The sequence below is a fragment of the Panthera pardus genome, unplaced genomic scaffold (genome assembly GCF_024362965.1).
Source record: "Panthera pardus isolate Hobbes unplaced genomic scaffold, ASM2436296v1 HiC_scaffold_16, whole genome shotgun sequence".
Classification (NCBI taxonomy): Eukaryota; Metazoa; Chordata; class Mammalia; order Carnivora; family Felidae; genus Panthera; species Panthera pardus.
The window spans coordinates 90,006,899-90,028,592 of NW_026526721.1; the positions used below are offsets into that span (position 1 = coordinate 90,006,899).

The window sequence follows — 21,694 nt, forward strand, 5'->3', positions numbered from 1 at the left end:
TTTGTGAAATTTAATTATTGGAAAATTAGTCTATAGACCTCAAGAAAAACTAAAGATGAAATGTTCTTCCAGCAATCTATGCAATCTATAAGCACCCAGAGACACTACAGGGGAAAGGTACTGGTGGGAATATGGAAACATGAAATATTGGGGACTGATGTTATAAAATGTCATGTTACATCAAAAAAGAATTTTAGAATAATATCCCATGTGTCCATTAAAAGTGGTGTCTGTGGCACTACTTTGTTTTCCTATAGTTTTTTTTTTCCTATTATCATTATTAGCTTGTTAAAACTGACCATAATAGATCTATCATCAATCTGCTGGATTAAAAAAAATGGCAGAAATACTAAAGTTAGCATTATAATCACCCAAATAAAATTTAAAGATAATTTCTGCAAAAACAGGAGTATAATCATAAACTTAGCTCATTTAGAACACATACAATTTATAAAGCGAAAAGGACTGCAGAATTATCCACTTTGGCTCTTTCACTCAAAATGAGTGCAGTGATAACAAACTCAGTTCCTACAGAGGCTAGGAAGGTAATGTAGGCAACATAAGTCTGGTGAAACATGTGGCTTTTTAGGTTGATTGTTTCATTTCCCAATTTGTGATAGCAACAGGCATTAAAGAAATATTCTTCTTAACTGCACTCTGGGACAAACACCATGGCAGACTCCTTAATAAAGAACATGGGAAGCTGGTGAGTAATGCACAAGTTAGCCAATTGTTTTCATGGGAGAAGCAATTTTTTAGTAAAGCTCAGGGCAAACAAAACATATCTGTGAACTGGATTTTGCCCTCGTGCTTCCAATTTGCAGACTTCAGTGTAATAGCTGAGAATACAGGCTTACGTTAAACAGATCTAAAGTCAACTACTATCTTCGCTATTGATTAGTTTTATGACCTTGGATAAGCTACTTGATTTTAAGCTTCATTTCAGTCTCAGCAAAATAAGTGTTAATAATAAAAGCTGACTCATTAGGATATTATAAATATTAGGGAAGATGAGATAAAATACTTAGCACATCAAATACTCAGTAAGTTGTAGATGTTATTTTATATATGATACGCATTATATATTACATGTAAAAATATACATACATTATATTTTTATATCTAATAGTAGATTCATGAAAAAGCTCTTATTTCCTCCCCTGCTTTCATAATTGACATGGAATAAATATTCTTTATATCATGGATAAAGCCTGTCAATGTTTATGATTCCTGTCAGTGTATACAGATATTTATTATAGGTTAACACAGAAAGCAAATGTTATTATTTGTTCTTGTAAGAATTCACTACACAAAATGATCTCATCTGAAGCATTTATATTTTGCAAGGGACAAATCCATTAAAATTTTTTTCCACACTAAAGCATTATAAACAAAGTCATTTGTTAAAAAGCATAGGAGATTCTCTTTAATTGCTTTTTTAGAGACAAATATAATAAAAAATAATTTTGCTGATGGGAGTGAAACATTTGGGGTATCATTTGAAAAACTGATGAGCTTTTTCAAACTAAGTCAGTTCTAGTAGATAGACTTTAGCCACAGGAGTTTCACTGTGATAACAGTGCCTTCTTAGAACTTCACTGTGACCTGTTTCCAAATCTCTCTACTGACACCTCAGATTCTCTAACTGATCCTCATTAGATCCCATCGCTTCAGCCTTAGAAGTTTGTTTTACCTAATAATTAACAAACTCTCCCTTTCCACTAAATGTGTTCTTGTCTAAAAAGTACAGAAATTCTTCCACTAATAGGTTGAACCTACAGTTAGATAACCATACCTGTCACAATAGCTATGGTTGATGGAGAACTTATTATATGCTCAATATTAGCTAAGTCCATTACATGCAGTCTCATTTAATCCTTACCAGGGCTCTATGAAGTAGATTCACTAAGTATACCAAGATTCCTTATCTGTAATGTAAAATAATTCCGAAAGAGTTTAACTCATTTGTCCAGTAAGTTTCAGAGTCAAGAGTTAAGTATAGACCCATTCCTAAGGCTATCCTATTCTATCTGCCTAAATTCTTGGCTTAAAATTCAACCAGGATGAATTAGATATGTACGGAAAAAAAGCTATCATTCAACATGTTAATATGACATGAGCTGGATGAGCTGAGATGGGAGGATGATGAAGAGATATTAAAAGATAGCAAGCAGGAGAGGTGCCTGGGTGGCTCAGTTAGTTAAGCACCCAACTTCAGTTCAGGTAATGATCTTACAGTTCATGAGTTTGAGCCCAAAATTGGGCTCTCTGCTGTCAGCACAGAGCCCACTTTGGATCCTCTGTCTCCCTCTCTCTTTCTGCCCCCCCATTTGGTCACGTGCACACACTCTCTCTCTCTCTCTCTCAAAAATAAACATTAACAAATATAAAAAATAGTAAGCAGGAAAATTAAAAATGAGTTAACGCCTTAATACATTGATTACATTTAAGTGTTTATAGTAGGCTTGGTAAAAGATAAGATACCTCTACACATGTATCCCATTTTTACCCAACAATAGCGGATGAAAATACAATTTAAAAAAAGATAAATTATAATAACTTTTCCATTATCCAATAATTCATCCCATTACAATAGGATTCACCCAGAGTTTTTCCCTCCGCGAATTTAAGTTGCTAGTGACCATTAGCTGTTTACAGAGGAACTAAGGGATGAACGTGGGAGATGAACTACAGAGAAACATACAGCTAAATATCCCTGAAGCTAGCAGAAATCAAGATATTATGTGTCTTAAGTTGAGCCTATAAAAATGCAATTCAAACACAACTTTTCAGGAGCATCTACAGTTGAAGAACAAAGCAGGCTTTACTCTATTTTTCAGCCACAGTTTTGTCAATTTAATAATCACCTCCAACAGGCCACCCCAGGTTTCAAATAGCTCCCAATAAAGCATGTACAACTTGTGAAAGGCAAAATATCTCAACAGGTTTGGTTTTGCAGAGAACAAGTTTCCTGTGACATAATTATGAGACAGATCAAAAGGTTTGAAGGCCAACAGATGGATGAACATAGACTTAGTTAAGATAAATCAGGCCTCTGTAATAATCTTGGGGAAAAAGCCTCCTATCCTCACAAAAAAGCAGTATCTTTTTGGGCACGCAAACTATTGACAAACTTTGCGCAGCTAATCCACAAGACTCACATTAATATACAGCACGTGAAACACATTTTCCCTTGGGCAAGGAGAGGAGAAACTATTGCACATGTCATCTGTTTCTGTGAATACTGAAGATTACAATTATGTTTTGATGTTAATCCAACTACTGCAAATTTCTTGTTGCGAAGCACACTGTGAAAATGTGAGTGACAGTATAAATCTTTTTAAATTGAATTCAACACTACTGAAAAGAGCTGATGTTTTCAAATACTGTTACAAAGCCACTGAACAACAAGAATAACTCTTTAAATGAAGCAGCTCCCTATAGTGACCTATTTGGTAAGAAAGCAAACAGCCAGGATAAAATCAAATTCTGCATATCTGCTATATATATATGTGTGTGTGTGTGTGTGTGTGTGTGTGTGTGTGTGTGTGTGTGTGTATTATTTTAGGAACAATCACCTCTAATGCTGTGATATCCTCATAGGCAAACTGCACGGTGGGAATTCCAAGATGGTTGATGAAATAATCAGCATCACCTTCTATCTGTACAGAACTGACATTGGTTTCTTGACACTTAGCTCTTCTGGAACAGTTGAAATTATTTTTCTGAAAAACATAATTTAAATTGTTAGCATACATTGTGCTTCTTGGGATACCCCAAAATCAGTGCTACTCAAAATGTGGTCAATACATTGGCTGCATCAATGTCATCCAGGAACCTGCTGGAAATACAAATGCTTAGGCTCCCCCCTTGTCCTCCAGAATGGGAATGGGAACCTTTGAGGATGCAGCCCAGGAGCCTGCCTGGTAACACTTCCCTATGGTTCTGATGCTCACCAAACTGTGACTAGTGCTGGCTCAAATCAAACTCTGCTTGCTGTTGGTGCTTCAAAAATATTTTTATCATAGATTATTAAGAACTGTAATGACTCTTTAATTTGAAATATTTTAAAATGATGTTGAGCCCCTAAAAAGTTTAGACTTTTTTTTTTCAAGTTTTCCAATAAATTTAAAGGAAGGCTTTGTAGGTTATAATTCCATTCTTCTTAGAATGATTTTTGAAAACCACAGAAGAAATTTTCTCCATTTATTCTTTTTTTAAAATTATTTTATTTATTTATTTTGAGAGAGAGAGAGAGAGAGAGCATGAGCAGGGAAGGGGCAAAGAGAGAGGAAGAAAGACAGAATCCCAAACAGGCTCCCTGCCACCAGCACAGAGCCCAGTGAGGCGCTTGGACCCGTGAATTGTGAGTTCATGACCTGAGCCAAAACCAAGAGTTGGATGCTCAACCAGCTGAGTCACCCAGGTGCCCCTCCATTTATTCTTAAAAGCATATTCCCTTAAGTCTCAAGTATGAAAATTTTATGGAAAAATGCCAATCTCCTCAGCAGTAATTATGAGAGAAGTGAAACAACAGCAATGAGGACACCACATCTAATGTCCAGTATAATGTATTCAATACATGTTTGTCATTGAATCAAGACATTGGCTCTTTGGGGTGCCTGGGTGGCTCAGCCGGTTGAGCATCTGACTTCAGCTTAGGTCGTGATCTCACTGTTCATGGGTTCAAGCCCTGCATTGGGTTCTCTGTTGTCAGTGGGGAGCCTGCTTTGGATATTCTGTCCCCCTCTCTCTCTGCCCCTCTGGTTTGTGCTCTCTTTTTCTCTCAAAATCAAATAAACATTAAAAAAAAAAAAAAGACATTGACTCTTCAACCATACTCCCCCCCCCCGCCATGTTTCTTTGATATGATATAATTTCAAAAATACTTTATGTATATAACTGATCAAAAATTTAGAAATGTGTAGTTTAATATTTAGAACATGAATTGTTACAACTTTTTTCAACTACAGGGCTAGATTTTCCAAACATATAATAATGTTTCAAAACCTATCCAATTTTCTTTGAGAACCTAATAGAAAGATCTTTGCAACAAAGTTAAAATCACTTAAAATGGAAAGCCTGTGTGAGTGAGCATTTATAAACAAGACAAGCTTCCATTTTAATGTTATTTATAAATACCTTGAGTAATGAAAAAAAAACTAAAAATTTTTATAGTGAACCCCACCAAATTGTGTCTTTTGAAAGCCTGATTTTCTGAAAAGAGAGCTCATTCTCTTTCATTTCCTGATACACTCTCGGGGCAAAGATTCCTGAAAGTTTTAGATCAACTTGGGACAGTTTAGGTAGAGTTTTCATATTCCCAAAAAAGAGCGACCCTTAAGTACTGGATTATAAAAAGCAAAGGAACTACTTTATGTCATGTACAAATTCCAAGTATTTTTGACAGATTCAGCTTTTGAGAACTGGCACCTTTGAAGGTATTTGTTTAGTCAATGTTTTTGTTCCTAATCGAATTTTGAATGTCTTGGGCAGACAAGACAGTTACCAGTTTCCCATCACTGGTGTCTCACGCTCAGCCTGCTTCACTCATTCAAATTCACAGAATGGTGGCCACATGCATTTATATTTGTGAAACCTAGACTGTTACACTCTTATGTTTTTTTTTTTTTAATTTTTTTTTCAACGTTTATTTATTTTTGAGACAGAGAGAGACAGAGCATGAACAGGGGAGGGGCAGAGACAGAGGGAGACACAGAATCTGAAACAGGCTGCAGGTTCTGAGCGGTCAGCACAGAGCCCGACGTGGGGCTCGAACTCACCAGCCAGCCCGACGCGGGGGTCGAACTCACGGGCCGTGAGATCATGACCTGAGCCAAAGTTCCAAAGTCGGACGCTTAACCGACCAAGCCACCCAGGCACCCCAACACTCTTATGTTTTTAATAAGGACTTGATAGAATCTAGTCTTTTCCCAGCTGCTTAGCCAACAAAATTAAAAATAATTTTTACAAGGAGTCTCCTTTCCCTTTACTTACATGCTTCCCCTTATTTACGTGTCTTTTTGGAACTTACATCCTACTCAACATCAGTGGAAACATAGGTTTGGCTTTAATTTATCTTTGCATGCTGAATTCTTAATATGCACTCCAAATATCAGCCACGCTGATATTTCCTTAGAAATCTGTGAGGAAATTTTCCCTAGAAATATTTTTTTTTCTCAATAGAAGATTGTCATGGATCAAAACCCAACAATCCTAAATTCCATAATATGTGTCCCTGAAAAAATGAAATTAAAAAAAAATAAATGTGAAATGTAAATGTAATATTTGATATTACTTTCATTCGTTTGCCCTACAAGTTTCACAAAGTACAGTTCTTGTTTTACATCGGCCTTTCACCAGCCCAGGACATTCTTTTTGAAGCCATTACAGATACTCAAGTCTCTCTGTTCTTGCCATGGCTAATCCCACTGCTTAGCTCATATTTTCATAGCATTCCATTTCTGTGATTCCTTCTAGCTACATCATCATTCATATGTTCTCTATTTTTCAGCCAACTCAAAAAGGCAACATCCAGCCTTCAGGATTACATCCCTTAAAATACTTCCACATTCTTTTCCCTACTCTGGCTTGCTTTACTTCATCCATTTATTAATAAATCTATCTTTTCCCTAAAGGTTTGTATTACCACCTCTGTCATTTATAAAAATTCCTTTCTTAAATCAATTAAGAGGGCGACAGAATGAACATTATTTAGAATTTTTTTAAATGTTTTGTTTATTCTTGAGAGAGCAAGAGTGGGGGTGAGGCAGAAAGAAGGGGACAGAAGATCTGAAGTGGGGTCTGCGCTGACAGCAGTGAGCCCAATGTGGGGCTCAAACTCACAAACCATGAGATTGTGACTTGAGCCAGGGTTGGGTGCCCAACTCACTGAACCACCCAGGTGCCCCTATTTATAACTGTTTTTAAATTATGTTTTGAAGGTTGAGATCTACTAAACCACATTGATGGTGCTAAATGTCAACTTAGAGTACAGAACAGTAGCATTGTTAGGCCCAAATGCCTGGAACCTACAGCTGGAAGTTCTTGGCTATTTGAGTCTCCTGTCGGGGTTAAGCACAAACGAAGGGTAAAAGATTCAAGAAAGCCAATCCAAAACTAGAGAATCAGCAACAACACAGTTCTCTGAGGAGTCTTCCTGGGATCTGTTCCTGACCTACTAAGCCCACAGTTTCCCTGCAAAGTTCTGGAGAGGACTTATCTCACCAGCTCATACTATTTCTCCTCTCTTTGTTTCTCTGTCTCTCTCGCTCACTGCCTCCTCCTGTATTGCCTATTCTCCTGTGATTTAACCAGTGATGAGGGAAGGAAGCGCTGTACCCTCAAACCTCTGTTTATTTTGTTCTTTAGTGCTTTTGTTCGTAGCTACTTCAGAGTAAAATAGGACAAAAAGAACCCAATTTTCAGACTGGATTTTTGCCCCCCCAAGTCATTTCATCTAGGGATTTTCCTTAAGGAGAACATTCCTGGCACAGAAACCCTGTTCTCGAAATCTTTGTGTTATTCATTACTTTAAATCTAGGCCAAATTCATAGACCTTCCGTGATCCTAAAACTGTATTCTACCCTAATGTAAGCTGTTTTCTCACACAACACTTTAGTGGATTGTGGTGGGTCTATACTGGGTAAGAAAGAGGTACTGATCTGCTCAACTCCTGTGAACACTAATATCTAAGGGTGATATTGAAAGAAATGTTAATTTCCTTCATTTTACTAGAAGTTCATCACCATAGGAGAGAGAAGGTTGGTAACAAATTTGTGCAGGTCAATTAATCTTTTAAATTTATTTACAAGGCTGAGTAAATTCAAATTAAGTATTTCATCCAAGGAGTTCAAAACGCTCCATACTTAATGTTTGATAACAAGCATTTTTATTACAGTTCATAAAATAAGCAAGTTCAGGCAATGACTGTGGTTGTGTCACTTGTTTAATTTCCTACCACAAGTCTATTGAAGACCTGAAATGAAATCACCATCTCAATCCTAAAAGCCGTGTGCTCTTTGCAAGCGTACTTTTAGGCTGAAAGGCAAAACCTTATAGTAAATGATCATGTAAGTGAAATATAAAGAAATTAAGCCGACATTTACCTTAATTGTATAGTGATACCAAGGCACATTGACAAGATTCTAAAGTATTTAAAAATCTGTTTAATAATTTGAACATTGTATTTCTCCCCTACTCTGCTTTCCCCTGCACACATAGTATTCACTCTGCATTTGTAGGAAATCAAAGGTGATTACTTATTCAGATAGCAAGAAAAGTGCAACATTCAAAATAAAAGTACCACATTCTATATATTATAATAAAATTAAATCACTTTCTTTTCATTTCAGTATCATTTTGTAACTTCAGTTGTGTAGAAACAATTTATCTCCCTGGTTTTCCTGAATTTCACAGTTTCATAATGTTCTAGTTGTGATAATGATGCTATGGTATTTTATTTTATTTTTTTTTAACGTTTATTTATTTTTGAGACAGAGAGAGACAGAGCATGAACAGGGGAGGGGCAGAGAAAGAGGGAGACACAGAATCCGAAACAGGCTCCAGGCTCTGAGCTGTCAGCACAGAACCCGACACCGGGCTCGAACTCACGGACCGTGAGATCATGACCTGAGCCGAAGTCGGACGCTTAACCGACCAAGCCACCCAGGCGCCCCGATGCTATGGTATTTTAAAAAGTGATTTTTCAATATAGGCACTGAGATGGTTAATTTTATGTGTCAATCTGATTGAGCCACTAGATACTCAGATATTTGGTCAAACTTTATTCTGGGTGTATCTGTGAGGGTGTTTTCAGTAGATGAGATTTACATTTGAAATCTGTAGACTGTCTAAAGCAGATTGCTCTCCCTAAGGTGGGTGGGCCTTAATTCACTCAGTTTAAGGCTTGAATAGAACAAAAAGCAGACCTACCCCAGTAGTGAGGAACTTGACCTGAGCTGCGACAGAGGCCACTTTCAGGCAAACAGGCTTGAGCAATGGAATGTGGAATGGGTCCACAGGACCACCTGGTTGAATATAGATGACCCATTTCAAAATATCCATAGTCCCTAACTAATCAATGGACTATTTATAACTAGGCACAGTTACAGGCACCAAAAGAGGGAATATTCCATACCTAGCCATACTGTTAGGGAAAAATCTGTTATATGATGGCCAACAGGATCAATAAGGAAATTTCAGTCCTGGCCTGAAGACTTCCCTTCCAGATTCTTGTTCCCACCCTGCTTGCCTCAGGTGCCAAATTACTACTGTTGGGAAAATAAGTAAAGTTCTGCACCATAAGATGGCTGATGGGACAAAAACAAGCTCTAGTTCCTAGCTTAGAGACTCCTCTTCCGGGTTCTTCCTGCCTTGTTTGCTGCACCCATGAAAGCTGCCACAAATGCGGAAAATGATGCTATAAATCACCCTTCCCACCTGCATTCTGGAGCTCAGATCTCTGGAGAATGATCTCCTCTGAGTCCACCGGTGTAAAATAAAGCTTCTTCCTTCCAAGTTTCTTCTGCCAGGTGATCCAGACCAGTTTCCGTAATAATACCTCCTCACTTTCCCTCCTTAAAAGCAGCCCCCACCCACTGCCTTGGGGCAGACAGCCTCTGCTGTCCTGCTTTTGGCTCCCTTCCCAGTATTCAATAAACTTCTATCTCCTTTGTTCTGCATCTGGTGAATTCTTTCAGTGAGTTGAATTCATTCAGTGAATTCTTTTACCTCCTGCATCAAAAGCTTCCACCCCATTGCCATTCCACATTTGAGGGTCCCCATGCAATGGAGAGACACCCCATTTAGGCACAAAAGGAAAAGGGTCTTTTCCTTTCTTTAGACTCAACTGAAACACATCAGATCTTCTTGAGGGTCAAGCTTGCTGGTTTGGGGCTGGAACTCACACAGTCGGCTCTCTGGGTCTCTAGCTTGCCAACTGCAGATCTTAGAACTTCTCAGTCTTCATAATCCTGTGAGCCAATTCCTTGTAATAATTCTTTTTTGTATACTCTATTGGTTCTGTTTTTCTGGAGAACTGTGACTAATGTAGATCACCTTTCCGTTTAAGAAATTTTCATCAGAACTAGTAAAAATTTAAACTTTAATAGTGGTGATGATGATGTGGAGAACAAAGGCAAAAGGAAATGTAGACAAAATTGTATTTCCTTATAACCTGCAGCCCATTGACAAATACTTAAGACATACAGAGTAGGACATTCCTCAGGGAACTCCTGTCTTATTTTTAATGCTTTGCTAGGGGGAAAAATAACAGCTTGACAATAGCCAGGCTTCCAGGATCCTATGAGTCTTCTTTAGCATAGGAAAATCTTTTTGGAAATTCCCCTTGTCTTTACCTCCCCCAACTCCCAATCCCAGTGCAGTTATTTCTGCCCAAGGGTCCTGTCCTCTTGCTATTAAAAAACAAAAACAAAAAAACACCTTTTTGCACTGAAAACATCTCAAGAATTCTTTCTTGGTCATTGGCTCTGAACCCCAATACTTTAAACCACCTCAGTGAGCAGTGCTGGGTTTTTTGTTCCTTTGGTTAACTGGAGGTAGTTCATAAAATTGTGTTACATTTTTATTTTAGAACTGATAAACATGATTCCATGCAATGTGAACATGTAAATAGTTAAGTAATCACAGAGAAATTACTGCCTTTTGAAACTAGAGAGAACCAGTAATATGAACGCCCACAGAAAGCACCAGGGTTATTCTTCTGAGGTCCACAGAAAGAGTTTAGGTGATCTATGAATTTGGTGGACCAAGGGAGGGGAAAAAGTAGCATCTTTATTTCCATTCATTTCTAACTGAAATTTAACATTTCATTCAAATGTGAAGTAGGTCTTAAACCGGATATATTAGCAGTACCTGACTTGCAATCAAATGAAACCAGTTACTATTTCAATTGTGAAAAACTCATTACTATTTGAAAAGATGGGGGTTTACAAAACATTTGCTTAAATTTTGGTGTTTAATGTGTTAATTTAAAAAAGCTTACATAGGGGCACCTGGGTGGCTCAGTCGGTTAAGCATCCGACTTCGGCTCAGGTCATGATCTCGGGGTCTGTGGGTTCGAGCCCCGCGTCGGGCTCTATGCTGACAGCTCAGAGCCTGGAGCCTGTTTCAAATTCTGTGTCTCCCTCTTTGTCTGACCCTCCCCTGTTCATGCTCTCTCTCTCTGTCTCAAAAATAAATAAATGTTAAAAAATAAAAATAAATAAAAAATAAAAAAGCTTACATATTAGTTAAATGCAAATTTGTGTGTTTTAATACTTAGATAACTGCAGTTTGACTTAGTTTCCTTTATAATCCTGTGTATTTTAATTTAAGCATTTTAAAACATGGTTTCTGAGAATGGGTCTGTATAGGATTGATCAGCCTATCAAAGTGGCCACAATGGGGAGCTCTCCTAGCAAAACAACTTCATTTAACAAATTAGAAAATTGAGGCTCCAAATCAACAGAATTAGAATTTGATTCCAGATCTTTTCACTCCATATGCAACACTCTTTCCTCTCTACCATGCTGATATACCTAGCATACAGACCACATTAATGCACGGGACCATCTGAATCTTAAATTTGTTCTTTCTGGGATTGCAAGGATTTTTTTTTTTTTTTTTTTAAATCACATCATAATCACTGGATGTGGTTGTAACCAACTATCTGTGTATCTGTGGCGTTTCTTCAATGTTTATTTAGTTACTCTGTGTGTATGTCAGGAGTTCCTCATTTATTTTGTTTTTGTTTTTTTTTATGCCAGTGCCTCAAGTTACTATCTATACCCAGTTCCTCATAATGCATTGCAGATCTCCTTTAGTAATCTTTGAGAGGCAACAGGAAGTTATGCTTACTGACTCTCTTTAATATTTTAAACTGGAAACTTATTTTGGTTATCCTTCACACTAGCATCTGATAATGAGTTTCTTATATATAAAATATACTTTCAAATGGTACATACTTTTTAATCAGTAAATATCTCGCAATGCATTTATTAAAGATTAAATTGAGTCTGAGGTGAAAACCAGCTTTTTAACTTGATTTTTAAAAAGAAATTTTCAACCCGTAAAATGGGATTTTCAAAATCTCCAGTACCTCAAGCTTTGGGGGAAGGTTTAATCACCTACTTACTGAGTGTTAACAAAGTATTTTCAGCTTTAAATGGTGCAGAATGCAATCCTCTAGTATATGATGAGGGAGCATAAGGCAAGCTGACAGGCCACAAACACTGCCCCCCTCCCTGCCAGGTGGGATATGTGTGGTATTCCTTGGACACTCCTGTTTGCCCAAGAACAAAGGAAAGGAAAAAACAAAAACAAAAACACAAATGGCTAACTGACAGAGATCATAGTCCCGCAGGACCTAGGTCTCCATCACCCCTCCATAGTGATGTGGGAAACAAAGGCAGAAGAAAATGGCAGATCAAGCTAAATTTCCTTATAACCTTTAATCCTGTTACCATATATGGAGAAATGTTACTTTATATTTGAAATACTTCAAATCATATTAAAAATATATTTATTCAGAAATGAATGCTTTAGAGAGCACTCTGGTACAGTGAAAATAAAGAATAAAGACATTTGCCCTTGTTTTTATTCTAACTTCTAACTTAGGTCTCCTTAAACCCTGAGTCTACTCTATTTTGCCTTCCTCTTCCCTGGTTAATTGGTTAACTTAAAATTCCTGATTAATGTGCACATGATAACAAAAGATCTATTTCTTTTTCTTTCTTTCTTTCTCTCTTTCTTTCTTTCTTTCTTTTTTTTAATTCTCCATGTAAGGTTTTGTGTAACAATAAAAAATAGGTATGTTATTTTAAAACCTTAAAAATTACATTTCTCTCAAACTGTTAGGCTTAAATAAAGATCTCCACTAAAATAATAAAATAATAGCCACCCTATGGTATCTTGTACCACAATATATTCCGGATGAATCCATCTTTAAAAAAATTTTTTTTAATGTTTATTTATTTTTGAGAGAGAGAGAGAGAAAGAGAGAGAGAAAGTGGGGGAGGGGCAGAGAGAGAGGGAAACATAGACACTGAAGCAGGTTCCAGACACTGAGCTGTCAGCACAGAGCCCGATGTGGAGCTTGAACTCACAGACCATGAGATCATGACCTGAGCTGAAGTCAGATGCTTAGCTGACTGAGCCACCCAGGTGCCCCATGATGAATCCATCTTTTAAGGGTAAAATCTAACTCATAAAAGCATGGAGGAAACAGTGGAAGAAAATTTTTAATAATCCCAGAGTGGGAAAGACATTTGTGAGTATGTCACATACCAGGAAGACAAAAATCATTAATTACCCCAACAACATAAACATATGCATTTCCTGCATGACAAAAATTACCATAAACAAAGATAATTGAAAATCCAGAGAAAAAATAGTTACAACTAATTCCCTAGACAAATGGCTAGTTTCTGTAATACCTAAAGCAAAAAGCCTGAAAAGCTAATAAAAAATAGTCAATGAATATGAACCAGCATTTCACAGAAAAAAATAATTAGAAATGCCTTTTATGCATAAAGTACATATGAAGTGTCTTTTCTTTTCACTTTACAAACAAAAAAGTTTTGTCAAGTTTGATTATGGACTGAGTTGTGAGGGACATGGGAAATTTGGTGTCTCATATATTGCCAACGAAAAAACAACTGTTACAAATTCTATGAAGGTTAAATAAATTATATCACATCCATACAATGGAATAATATTCAGTTTTTATTTATTTATTTAAAAAAAATTTTTTTAACGTTTATTTATTTTTTTGAGACAGAGAGAGACAGAGCATGAACAGGGGAGGGTCAGAGAGAGGGAGACACAGAATCTGAAACAGGCTCCAGGCTCTGAGCGGTCAGCACAGAGCCCGACGCGGGGCTCAAAGTCACGGACCGCGAGATCATGACCTGAGCCGAAGTGGGCCGCTTAACCGGCTGAGCCACCCAGGTGCCCCAATATTCAGTTTTTAAAAAGAACAATTGAAGCCACTCATGCATTGGAGATAAACGATCTCTAAGATACAATTTCTACATGAAAAAAAATGTGTAGTAAGAATCTATATGTTGTCATTGTGTTTAAAAAACTACATATGCTCTATCTAATACAGATGGTGTTTGCCTCTGGGGAGAGGTACTTGTGGGAAGAACAGGCTTAGGAGGAAGACTTTTCATTGTCTACTTATTTATTACTTTTGAATTTTAAATCTGTGATTGAATCATCTGCCAAAAATAAATGTTAAATTTTTGAAATATCCTCTGAACTATATACTCTATGTTTCCAATTCCAAGATCCCCTGATTGTAAGGTAATCAATTTAAAAATAGCTTCTGTTGGATAGTAAGAGAGAGACAAGCCATGTAACAGATATCTCCCAGTTTCAGAAATGCTAACATTTTACAAAATGTCTAAGTAGGAAAATCGAGGTACTTAGAATTGTATCATCAACAACCATTTAATATAAGAAGGTCCACTTGGAACCATCAGAAATGTCTACACCATCGGGGAGGGGACAGATAAAAGTAACTGCCACTTATTAGGGAAGAACAAGTTCTCTTTAAGGAGGATTTGGGAATGGATACAATAACATGAGTCCCCTGCTGGGGTAGGGGTCAATAAAGTAGGCACCCAGTAACCAGGAGGATACTGGAAGAGAACAGACAGCCTAAAATGGTCGGGAAAACTGAAAATAAACTTTCATTCATTTTATAATCTTGATTTCCTTGAGGATCATTCTTATCTACATGGTTTACAGGTATTGTATTTTCTAGGCAAGTGTCAAGTTACTACCAAAACATGCTAAATATGGGCCACCTCACTTTCTACACAGAGACATTTAAATGAGGACTTACCATTTAGAAATAAACACCTTATTAGATCATAATTCAGTCCTGTGAGATGGGTAAAACAAGTATTATTTATTCCATATGCAGATTTAAAAAGTTTTGGTTGGGGTGCCTGGGTGACTCAGTCAGTTAAATGCCTGACTCTTGATTTTAGCTCAGGTCATGATCTCATGGTTCATGAGATCAAGCCCCACATGTGGAGGCTGCTTGGGATCCTTTCTCTCCCTCTCTCTCTACCCCTCCCCTGAGCATGCACATGTTCTCTCTCTCTCTCTCTCTCTCTCTGAAAATAAATAAATAAACATCTAAAAACTAAATAATATAAAATAAAAAGTTTTGTTATCCTCTAAGGATTTCTAACTGGATTGTAACATTGTTGCCCTCTCCCCATCTACCCCTACCTCTGGTCTTATAATCCTCTTCCTCTCCCATTAACTAAGGAAATACAAAAGGGGTTCCTTGGTTTGTACAGAAAGAGCTGGTAGGCTGCTGACTAATCAACTCAATTAAAATTACCTTACAGTTTAAGAAAATGATGACTTTAAAAAAATGTACCACATAGATTCCATGGATCCCTTCACCACTTTGGCACATCTCTGATAGGCTTACTGTTGGTCACTCCAACAGCTAAACCTATTTCTTCATGAAATGCAAACTATATACAGAATGACAAACCCAGGGCCCTTCCAAAAAATGTACTCTGATTATATCTAAATGAAACCGTGAGCATATTGGAAAGGTACAGTGGAACCTTCCAAACTGACCTTTGGCCAATGTATTGGATGAAAGCACACTCGCCCTGGGTGCAATTCCTATAGGACCTTTAATGACCAAAAGGATCAAGATATAGATTTTATGTCTCAGTGAAAGATAACAACTCTGGCTTCACAATGCTGTTCCATGCTGAGGAATTGGCTGACATAACATAACTTCAGCTATTATTTCACCAGCCTTCTTGAGGTTTGTCTTAAATAGCTTCTCCTGGCCTCACAGGCAATGCTATTTTAAATAATACAGTGTCAGCATTTCGGTGATGTATTCCAGCTGCCAGGCATTAAAAAAATTAACTGAAAAACCTAACTGGTTTTCAATTCAACATTAACTGTGTCTGGCTGCAAATATTTTTAATGAAATATTTAAACAAACGCTACTGTAGATGAAACAGTTTTGTCAATTCCCTTCAAAAAAAAATCCAGACATTTCAAAAAAAGTAAACCCGGAAGCAAGGAAACAATTGGAGTTACTTTGCATATATTTAGCATCACTCAGTAGATAGCAGGAGAAAGTTTGCTGTCCTCTCTGTGACCAGGGGTACAGGGCAGTTGTAAATCAGGTGGGTGCTCTCAGGTTTTTTAAAGGTAATTCATTTAATTTTAGGAGGGCACAGGGAGAAAAAGCTGAAAAATGCAGACTTGGCAAGCCAGGAGGGCAAAAGGATGTGGATGGCATACCATCACACATTACCATTTCAAGCAAGTTAAGTGCTGAGAGTGAGAAATCGGGCAGAGGAAATAACACCATCAGCAGTACTATGCCTAACTCTGACAGATGACAGCATCATCGCATAACCTGAAAGCCTGGGGCTAAAATAACTGCTGGCCTAGGGATAGCTTTGCTAGAGTGAGTTCATAGGGGTTTTGTAGCCACTATTCTACCCAAGGAGCACTGTGCATAGGATATCCAAGCACTACCAATGACTCAACCCCAATGCCAATCCCACAGGTCAGGTTTCTTCGTACCAGACCTAGGACCATTATTTTGGTCCTAGTGTACCAATTAGTCCTATATTTACACCACTTGATTTAACTCAATTCTCCTTTGCATTTTTTTCTGCCTCTCCTACATGTTTTTTGAGGTCAAAGAATTTATTTCGTCCACCTTTCTATTGACCCCATATTGATCGGCACAATAAAATGGGTACAATAAGAGTTTGTAAAAATGAAATCAGTCCAATTGTATCAACATTTTCCAATGGGAAGGGATGGTAAGGGGGAGAAGAGGCAAAGAGCGTCACAAACATCATCTGGCTTGAGCTAGGTTTAGACCTGAAAATGACTGGATTCAGAATTCTAAAGATCTCTGGAAGCTTGAGGTTGACTTCAGGTAATTCCATGAGTCATAACTGTACTTGAAAGCTCTCTCTCTTAATTCCCTCCAGGACAAAATCTGCTTTCAAGAAAACCATGTATCCTACGAGATACCTGGAGGAAGTCAGTAAGTATATACTGACATCACAGAGCACATTGTGATAAGCAGGTGCTTGAGATAAATTATACTAAAGAATAATCAAAGCATGACCCACAAATAGACTGCAGGTGAGATAGACAATTTTGCATTCTCCCTTGAAAAGCATTGATGTCTCTTTTCAGCAGTATGACTTTAAGCAGTTACTTAACTTCATCAAGCCTTGAATTTCTCTAATGTAAAAAAGAGACTGTGTACAATATGAGGAGGTTGAGAGAAGTAAATTAAATAATGCATGCAAAGCACTCAGCACCTAGTCTTCCATCAGATGTACTTAGCACTTAACTGTTATTATAATGAATTACCTTTACTACTAAAGTAACCAACAGACCACACACACACACACACACACACACACACACACACACACACCTATATTTTTGGCAATGTCTTTCTACCAAATATGCTTAAAATTATTTTCTCCTGCCTTCTAAGACATGGAATGCTCATATTTAGAAAGCTAAATCTTTTCATGATTATCCAATGCACTTTTTCCTAATGAACTTTGATAAACTTTGGTTCTAAAGGACATTCTTTTCACACTTTTTGTTCTTCTTCTTCTCAAATTAATCTCTTTGGATTTTATAAAAGAGTTCATGTGACAGAATTGTATTTTCTTTATTTAAGTATTCTTAAATAAATTCATTTATTTAATTTCATTAAATAAATTAAAATTCATTAAATTCATTAAAAGATAATATTTTAAAAATATTATACAGATATTAAATATTGTAAGATGAATTCCCCCTTTGGCTTTCCACATAGAAGAGGCTTTTAAAAAAAAAAATTGGGGTAAGGCTGCATAAAAGATGATTATCTATACCTGAAAAGTGATATGGTATCAGTTCATATTTTTTCATCCAGTACCTAGGAATTTTTAATAAGTTATTTTATATTTCTTAAATTAATTTTTTCCTTAATAAAATCATTATTTTCTAATCTGTGATGGGAAAACACAAGAAAAATATACTTAAAATAGTATAATTAACAACAAAATGTAACAAGCAAAACAGATTAAAAATGGTCTAACATTTAAAACAATACATAATACGTATTTCACATTTAATAAATATGTATTCCATATCTACTATGTGCCAGGTTTCATACATAATATTTTATCTTTATAACAATATTTTTTGGAGGAAATAATTATCCCTAAGCGGTCTTAAAGCCACCATTGCTAAGAGAAATTTAAGCAAATCATCTCTGGTTATTTAGGTGGTGAGAAGGCCAAAATTTGGCCCATAGTTTCTGTTTCCAGGTCCAATATTCTTGACTCTTTAACTGCAATGCTGGGATTCTAAAGAAGTCAGCTTTCTCCTCACTACCTCCTTCATCTGGAACTCAAAACACTTAGAAATGAAGGCACTTTGATATGAGACTTTGTGTTGGACTTGACATTTTGCAGATAGACACAAAAAGGACATAAACAACATTTAGCATGTCCTTTTACCATCTGCCACGTTGACATCTCACCTGAATGTGAAGTAGTTACTTCAAATTTAACTCTCCAGAGATTAGATTTTACATTATACTAAACAAAATAAGCTAGTCACAAAATGAGAAGTACTGTATTATTCTCATTATATGAGTGCTATTGACTGAAATGTATCCCCTGCCCCCCCAAATCCCTGTGTTGAAGCCCTAACCCCCAAAGTGACTGTATTTCGAGATGCGGCCTGTGAGGAAGTGATAAAGGTTAATTAAATGAGGTCATAAGGGTTAGACACTAATCAGCTCTGGTGCCCTTAGGAGAAAAGGAAGAGACACCAGAGTCCTTTCTGTCTCCACCATGTGAGGACACAGCAAGAAGGTCGCTGTCTGGAAGACCGAAAAAGCGCTCTCACCAGGAGTAAGCACCTTGATCCTAGTCTTCCCAGCCTCCAAAATTGTGACAAGTAAACGTCTATTGTTTAAGCCACTCAGTCTATGGTATTTGGTTATAGCAGCCCAACCAGATTAATACAATGGAGTATCTAGAGTAGTCAAATTCAGAGACACAGAAGGTAGAATGGTGTTTGCAAGGGACTAAGGGAAGGGAAATCTGGGGAGATGTTTAATGGGTATAGAGTTTCAGTTCTGCAAGATGAAAAAGTTCTGGAGAACTTTTATGTTCACAACAATGTGAATATATCAACACTACTGAACTCTATGCTTAAAAATAGGTCCATTATACTTTTTAATAAATAATTTTTAAAAAGTTAAGATCAGGAAGCCAGGCTGGCTCAGTGGGTAGAACATGGGACACTTGATCTTGGGGTTGCAAGTTCAAGACCCATGTTGGGTGTAGAGATTACTTGAAAATAAAATCTTTTTAAAAAAGTTAAGATGGGCATCTGGGTGGCTATGTAGGTTAAGTGTCCGACTTCGGCCAGGTCATGATCTCGTGGTTCATGAGTTTGAGCCTCGTGTTGGGCTCTGTGCCAACAACTCAGAGCCTGGAGCCTGCTTCAGATTCTGTGTCTCCCTCTCTCTCTGCCCTTGCCCCACTCATGCTCTGTCTCTGTCTCTCTCTCTCAAAGAAAATGAATAAACATTTAAAAAATTTCTTTTAAAGTTAAGACAGTAAATGTTTTATTATATATATTATACTACAATTAAGTATTTTAAAGTAAAAATAAAACAAAGAATAAAGTATTGATTTCTCTTTCTCCAGTATTTCTTTTCACCAAACATGGTTCCAGCATTCATCCAGTTGCTCACATAAAATCTTTATAGTCATTATTTACTTTTCACCTTCTTTTGCTGCCCCTTACACATGTAATCCAGGGCTTCTCAGACTTTAGCATGTAAGAGATAACCCAGAGGGTTTGTTAAAACACAGATTTCTGGGCCCCATTCCCAGACTTCTGATTCAGTATGTCAGGGGTGGGTCTCAAGGAACAAGTACAGAGGTAATAAATATGAGGTAAGAGCTTAGAGAATTAAAAAGAATTACTATTATTATAAATATTTTTTAATATAGTAAAAATTTTGTTAGTTCTCAAAGTTCAGAGAAATGAGATGTCCTTCAGAAATAATAACTTTATTCCCCAGAGTCCAGAGACTGTCTACCTAATTTTTTTTGTTTGTTATATGTTTGCCATTCAGTGAATTGATGGCAAATTTAAACCGACTAAATGAAATAATTTCATAAAGAAGGCAATGATAGCATTCTACCTACAGTACAATTTCTATCATTTGGAATAAAAAATATACCTTTTCCTATATTTATTCTATTGGTTCTGAAAGCTAGTTTTCTACAAGTCTAGTATCTTATTATTTCAGTACTTTATACAGAATATTGACCTATATATTCTTCTATATTTTCATAGCACTTTGAAGTAATTAGGATGTTACAATCATCTGACAGATGAGGACATTGAGACAGAGACAGGTAAGTAATTGCCAGTGATCCTATAAATAATAAGTAACTGAGACTACAGTAGAATTTGACTCCTGCTCCAGGATTTTCTAAAATTTTTTTATTCCCCTTCTTCATGGCTTGCCAAGATTTTTTTCCCATTTGTTGCTTCCAGTCTTCACCCCTGGTTAGGTTTATTTATTTATTTTTTGGTAAATATTTATCAAGGAGGAAGCAAGGAGAGCTGTTATCACTACATACACTTATGCTGTACTATACTGATCCCATTAATAAATGCCAAGGTGGCTGGCTAATTTGAGCCTGTGCTCTGAACTCTGGAGTCCATTGCTCTCTGCCTTGGTCACCTCAAGACAACTATCTTTAAAGATGACTGCTCACAATTTAAAATAAATTTAAAAAGAGAATAAAGAGGATTTTTTTTTTTTGGATAATCAATTCAGTTCAAATCTGAAACATTCAAGAGTAGGTAAAATGTTTCATTAATTATCCTGCAACTCAGAAATGACAATCATAGCATAATACTAATAAGTAAGGCAAGGGAGTGACCCTCCTTCAAATGATATTAGAAATGATTAGTTCTAATCTCTCAGGGTTGTCAACAATATGCATGCCAACAAGTAATCACAGATTTCTTCTTGTGTCTTAATATGTATGTGTGTGCATACGTATGTGTATGTGCATACATTTCTAATATTTTATAACCATTGCACAATCAACAACTATTTGCTGAATACCTACTAAGTGTCACATGTTCTATAAAATACAAATTATTAACAAAATGCATTCTTTGTATTTTCAAGGATTTTGCGATACAGTTGGGTAGGAAGTGCTTACCCCTATGAAGTGCTCAGATAATTTGTAGAAAATATTGTGCTTTAAAGGGTACAGTATATTGGTTTAAAAACTACTTTTGGAAGATCACATGAATTTAGTAGAATTGAATAGAGTTTATTGATAAGAAATCTTTGGCGACAGCTAAAAGGTTAGCAAATAATGCAATACTATGCACCGACTACTATCTGAAAGGCACGTAGGAGTTTTCAACAATAGATCCTGGTAGGTACAAGATTCTTTCTGGATAACTGAGCACTGTGGTGGATAGATACATTATTGACATGATTGCTTTATCAATTAAGCTTGGGTTTCTGTTTCAAATACATGAGGTCAAACAGTAATTATTATTTCCTTGCTCTGACATGGAACAATCGCTTAAAGAAACACACATAAGCAAAAAAGAAAAG

At 36.7% G+C, this 21,694-nt stretch overlaps 1 protein-coding gene across 6 annotated transcripts in view; it reads right to left on the reverse strand.

Annotated features, from left to right (window-relative positions):
- Positions 1-21,694, reverse strand: part of NAALADL2 (N-acetylated alpha-linked acidic dipeptidase like 2) — a 1,333,736-nt gene that overhangs the window by 209,565 nt on the left and 1,102,477 nt on the right. For all 6 annotated transcript variants that reach the window (XM_019463211.2, XM_019463212.2, XM_019463208.2 and 3 more), the window contains one exon: positions 3,579-3,725. In XM_019463211.2, coding sequence (XP_019318756.1) covers positions 3,579-3,725 — 147 coding nt within the window. The remainder of the gene's footprint in view (positions 1-3,578; positions 3,726-21,694) is intronic.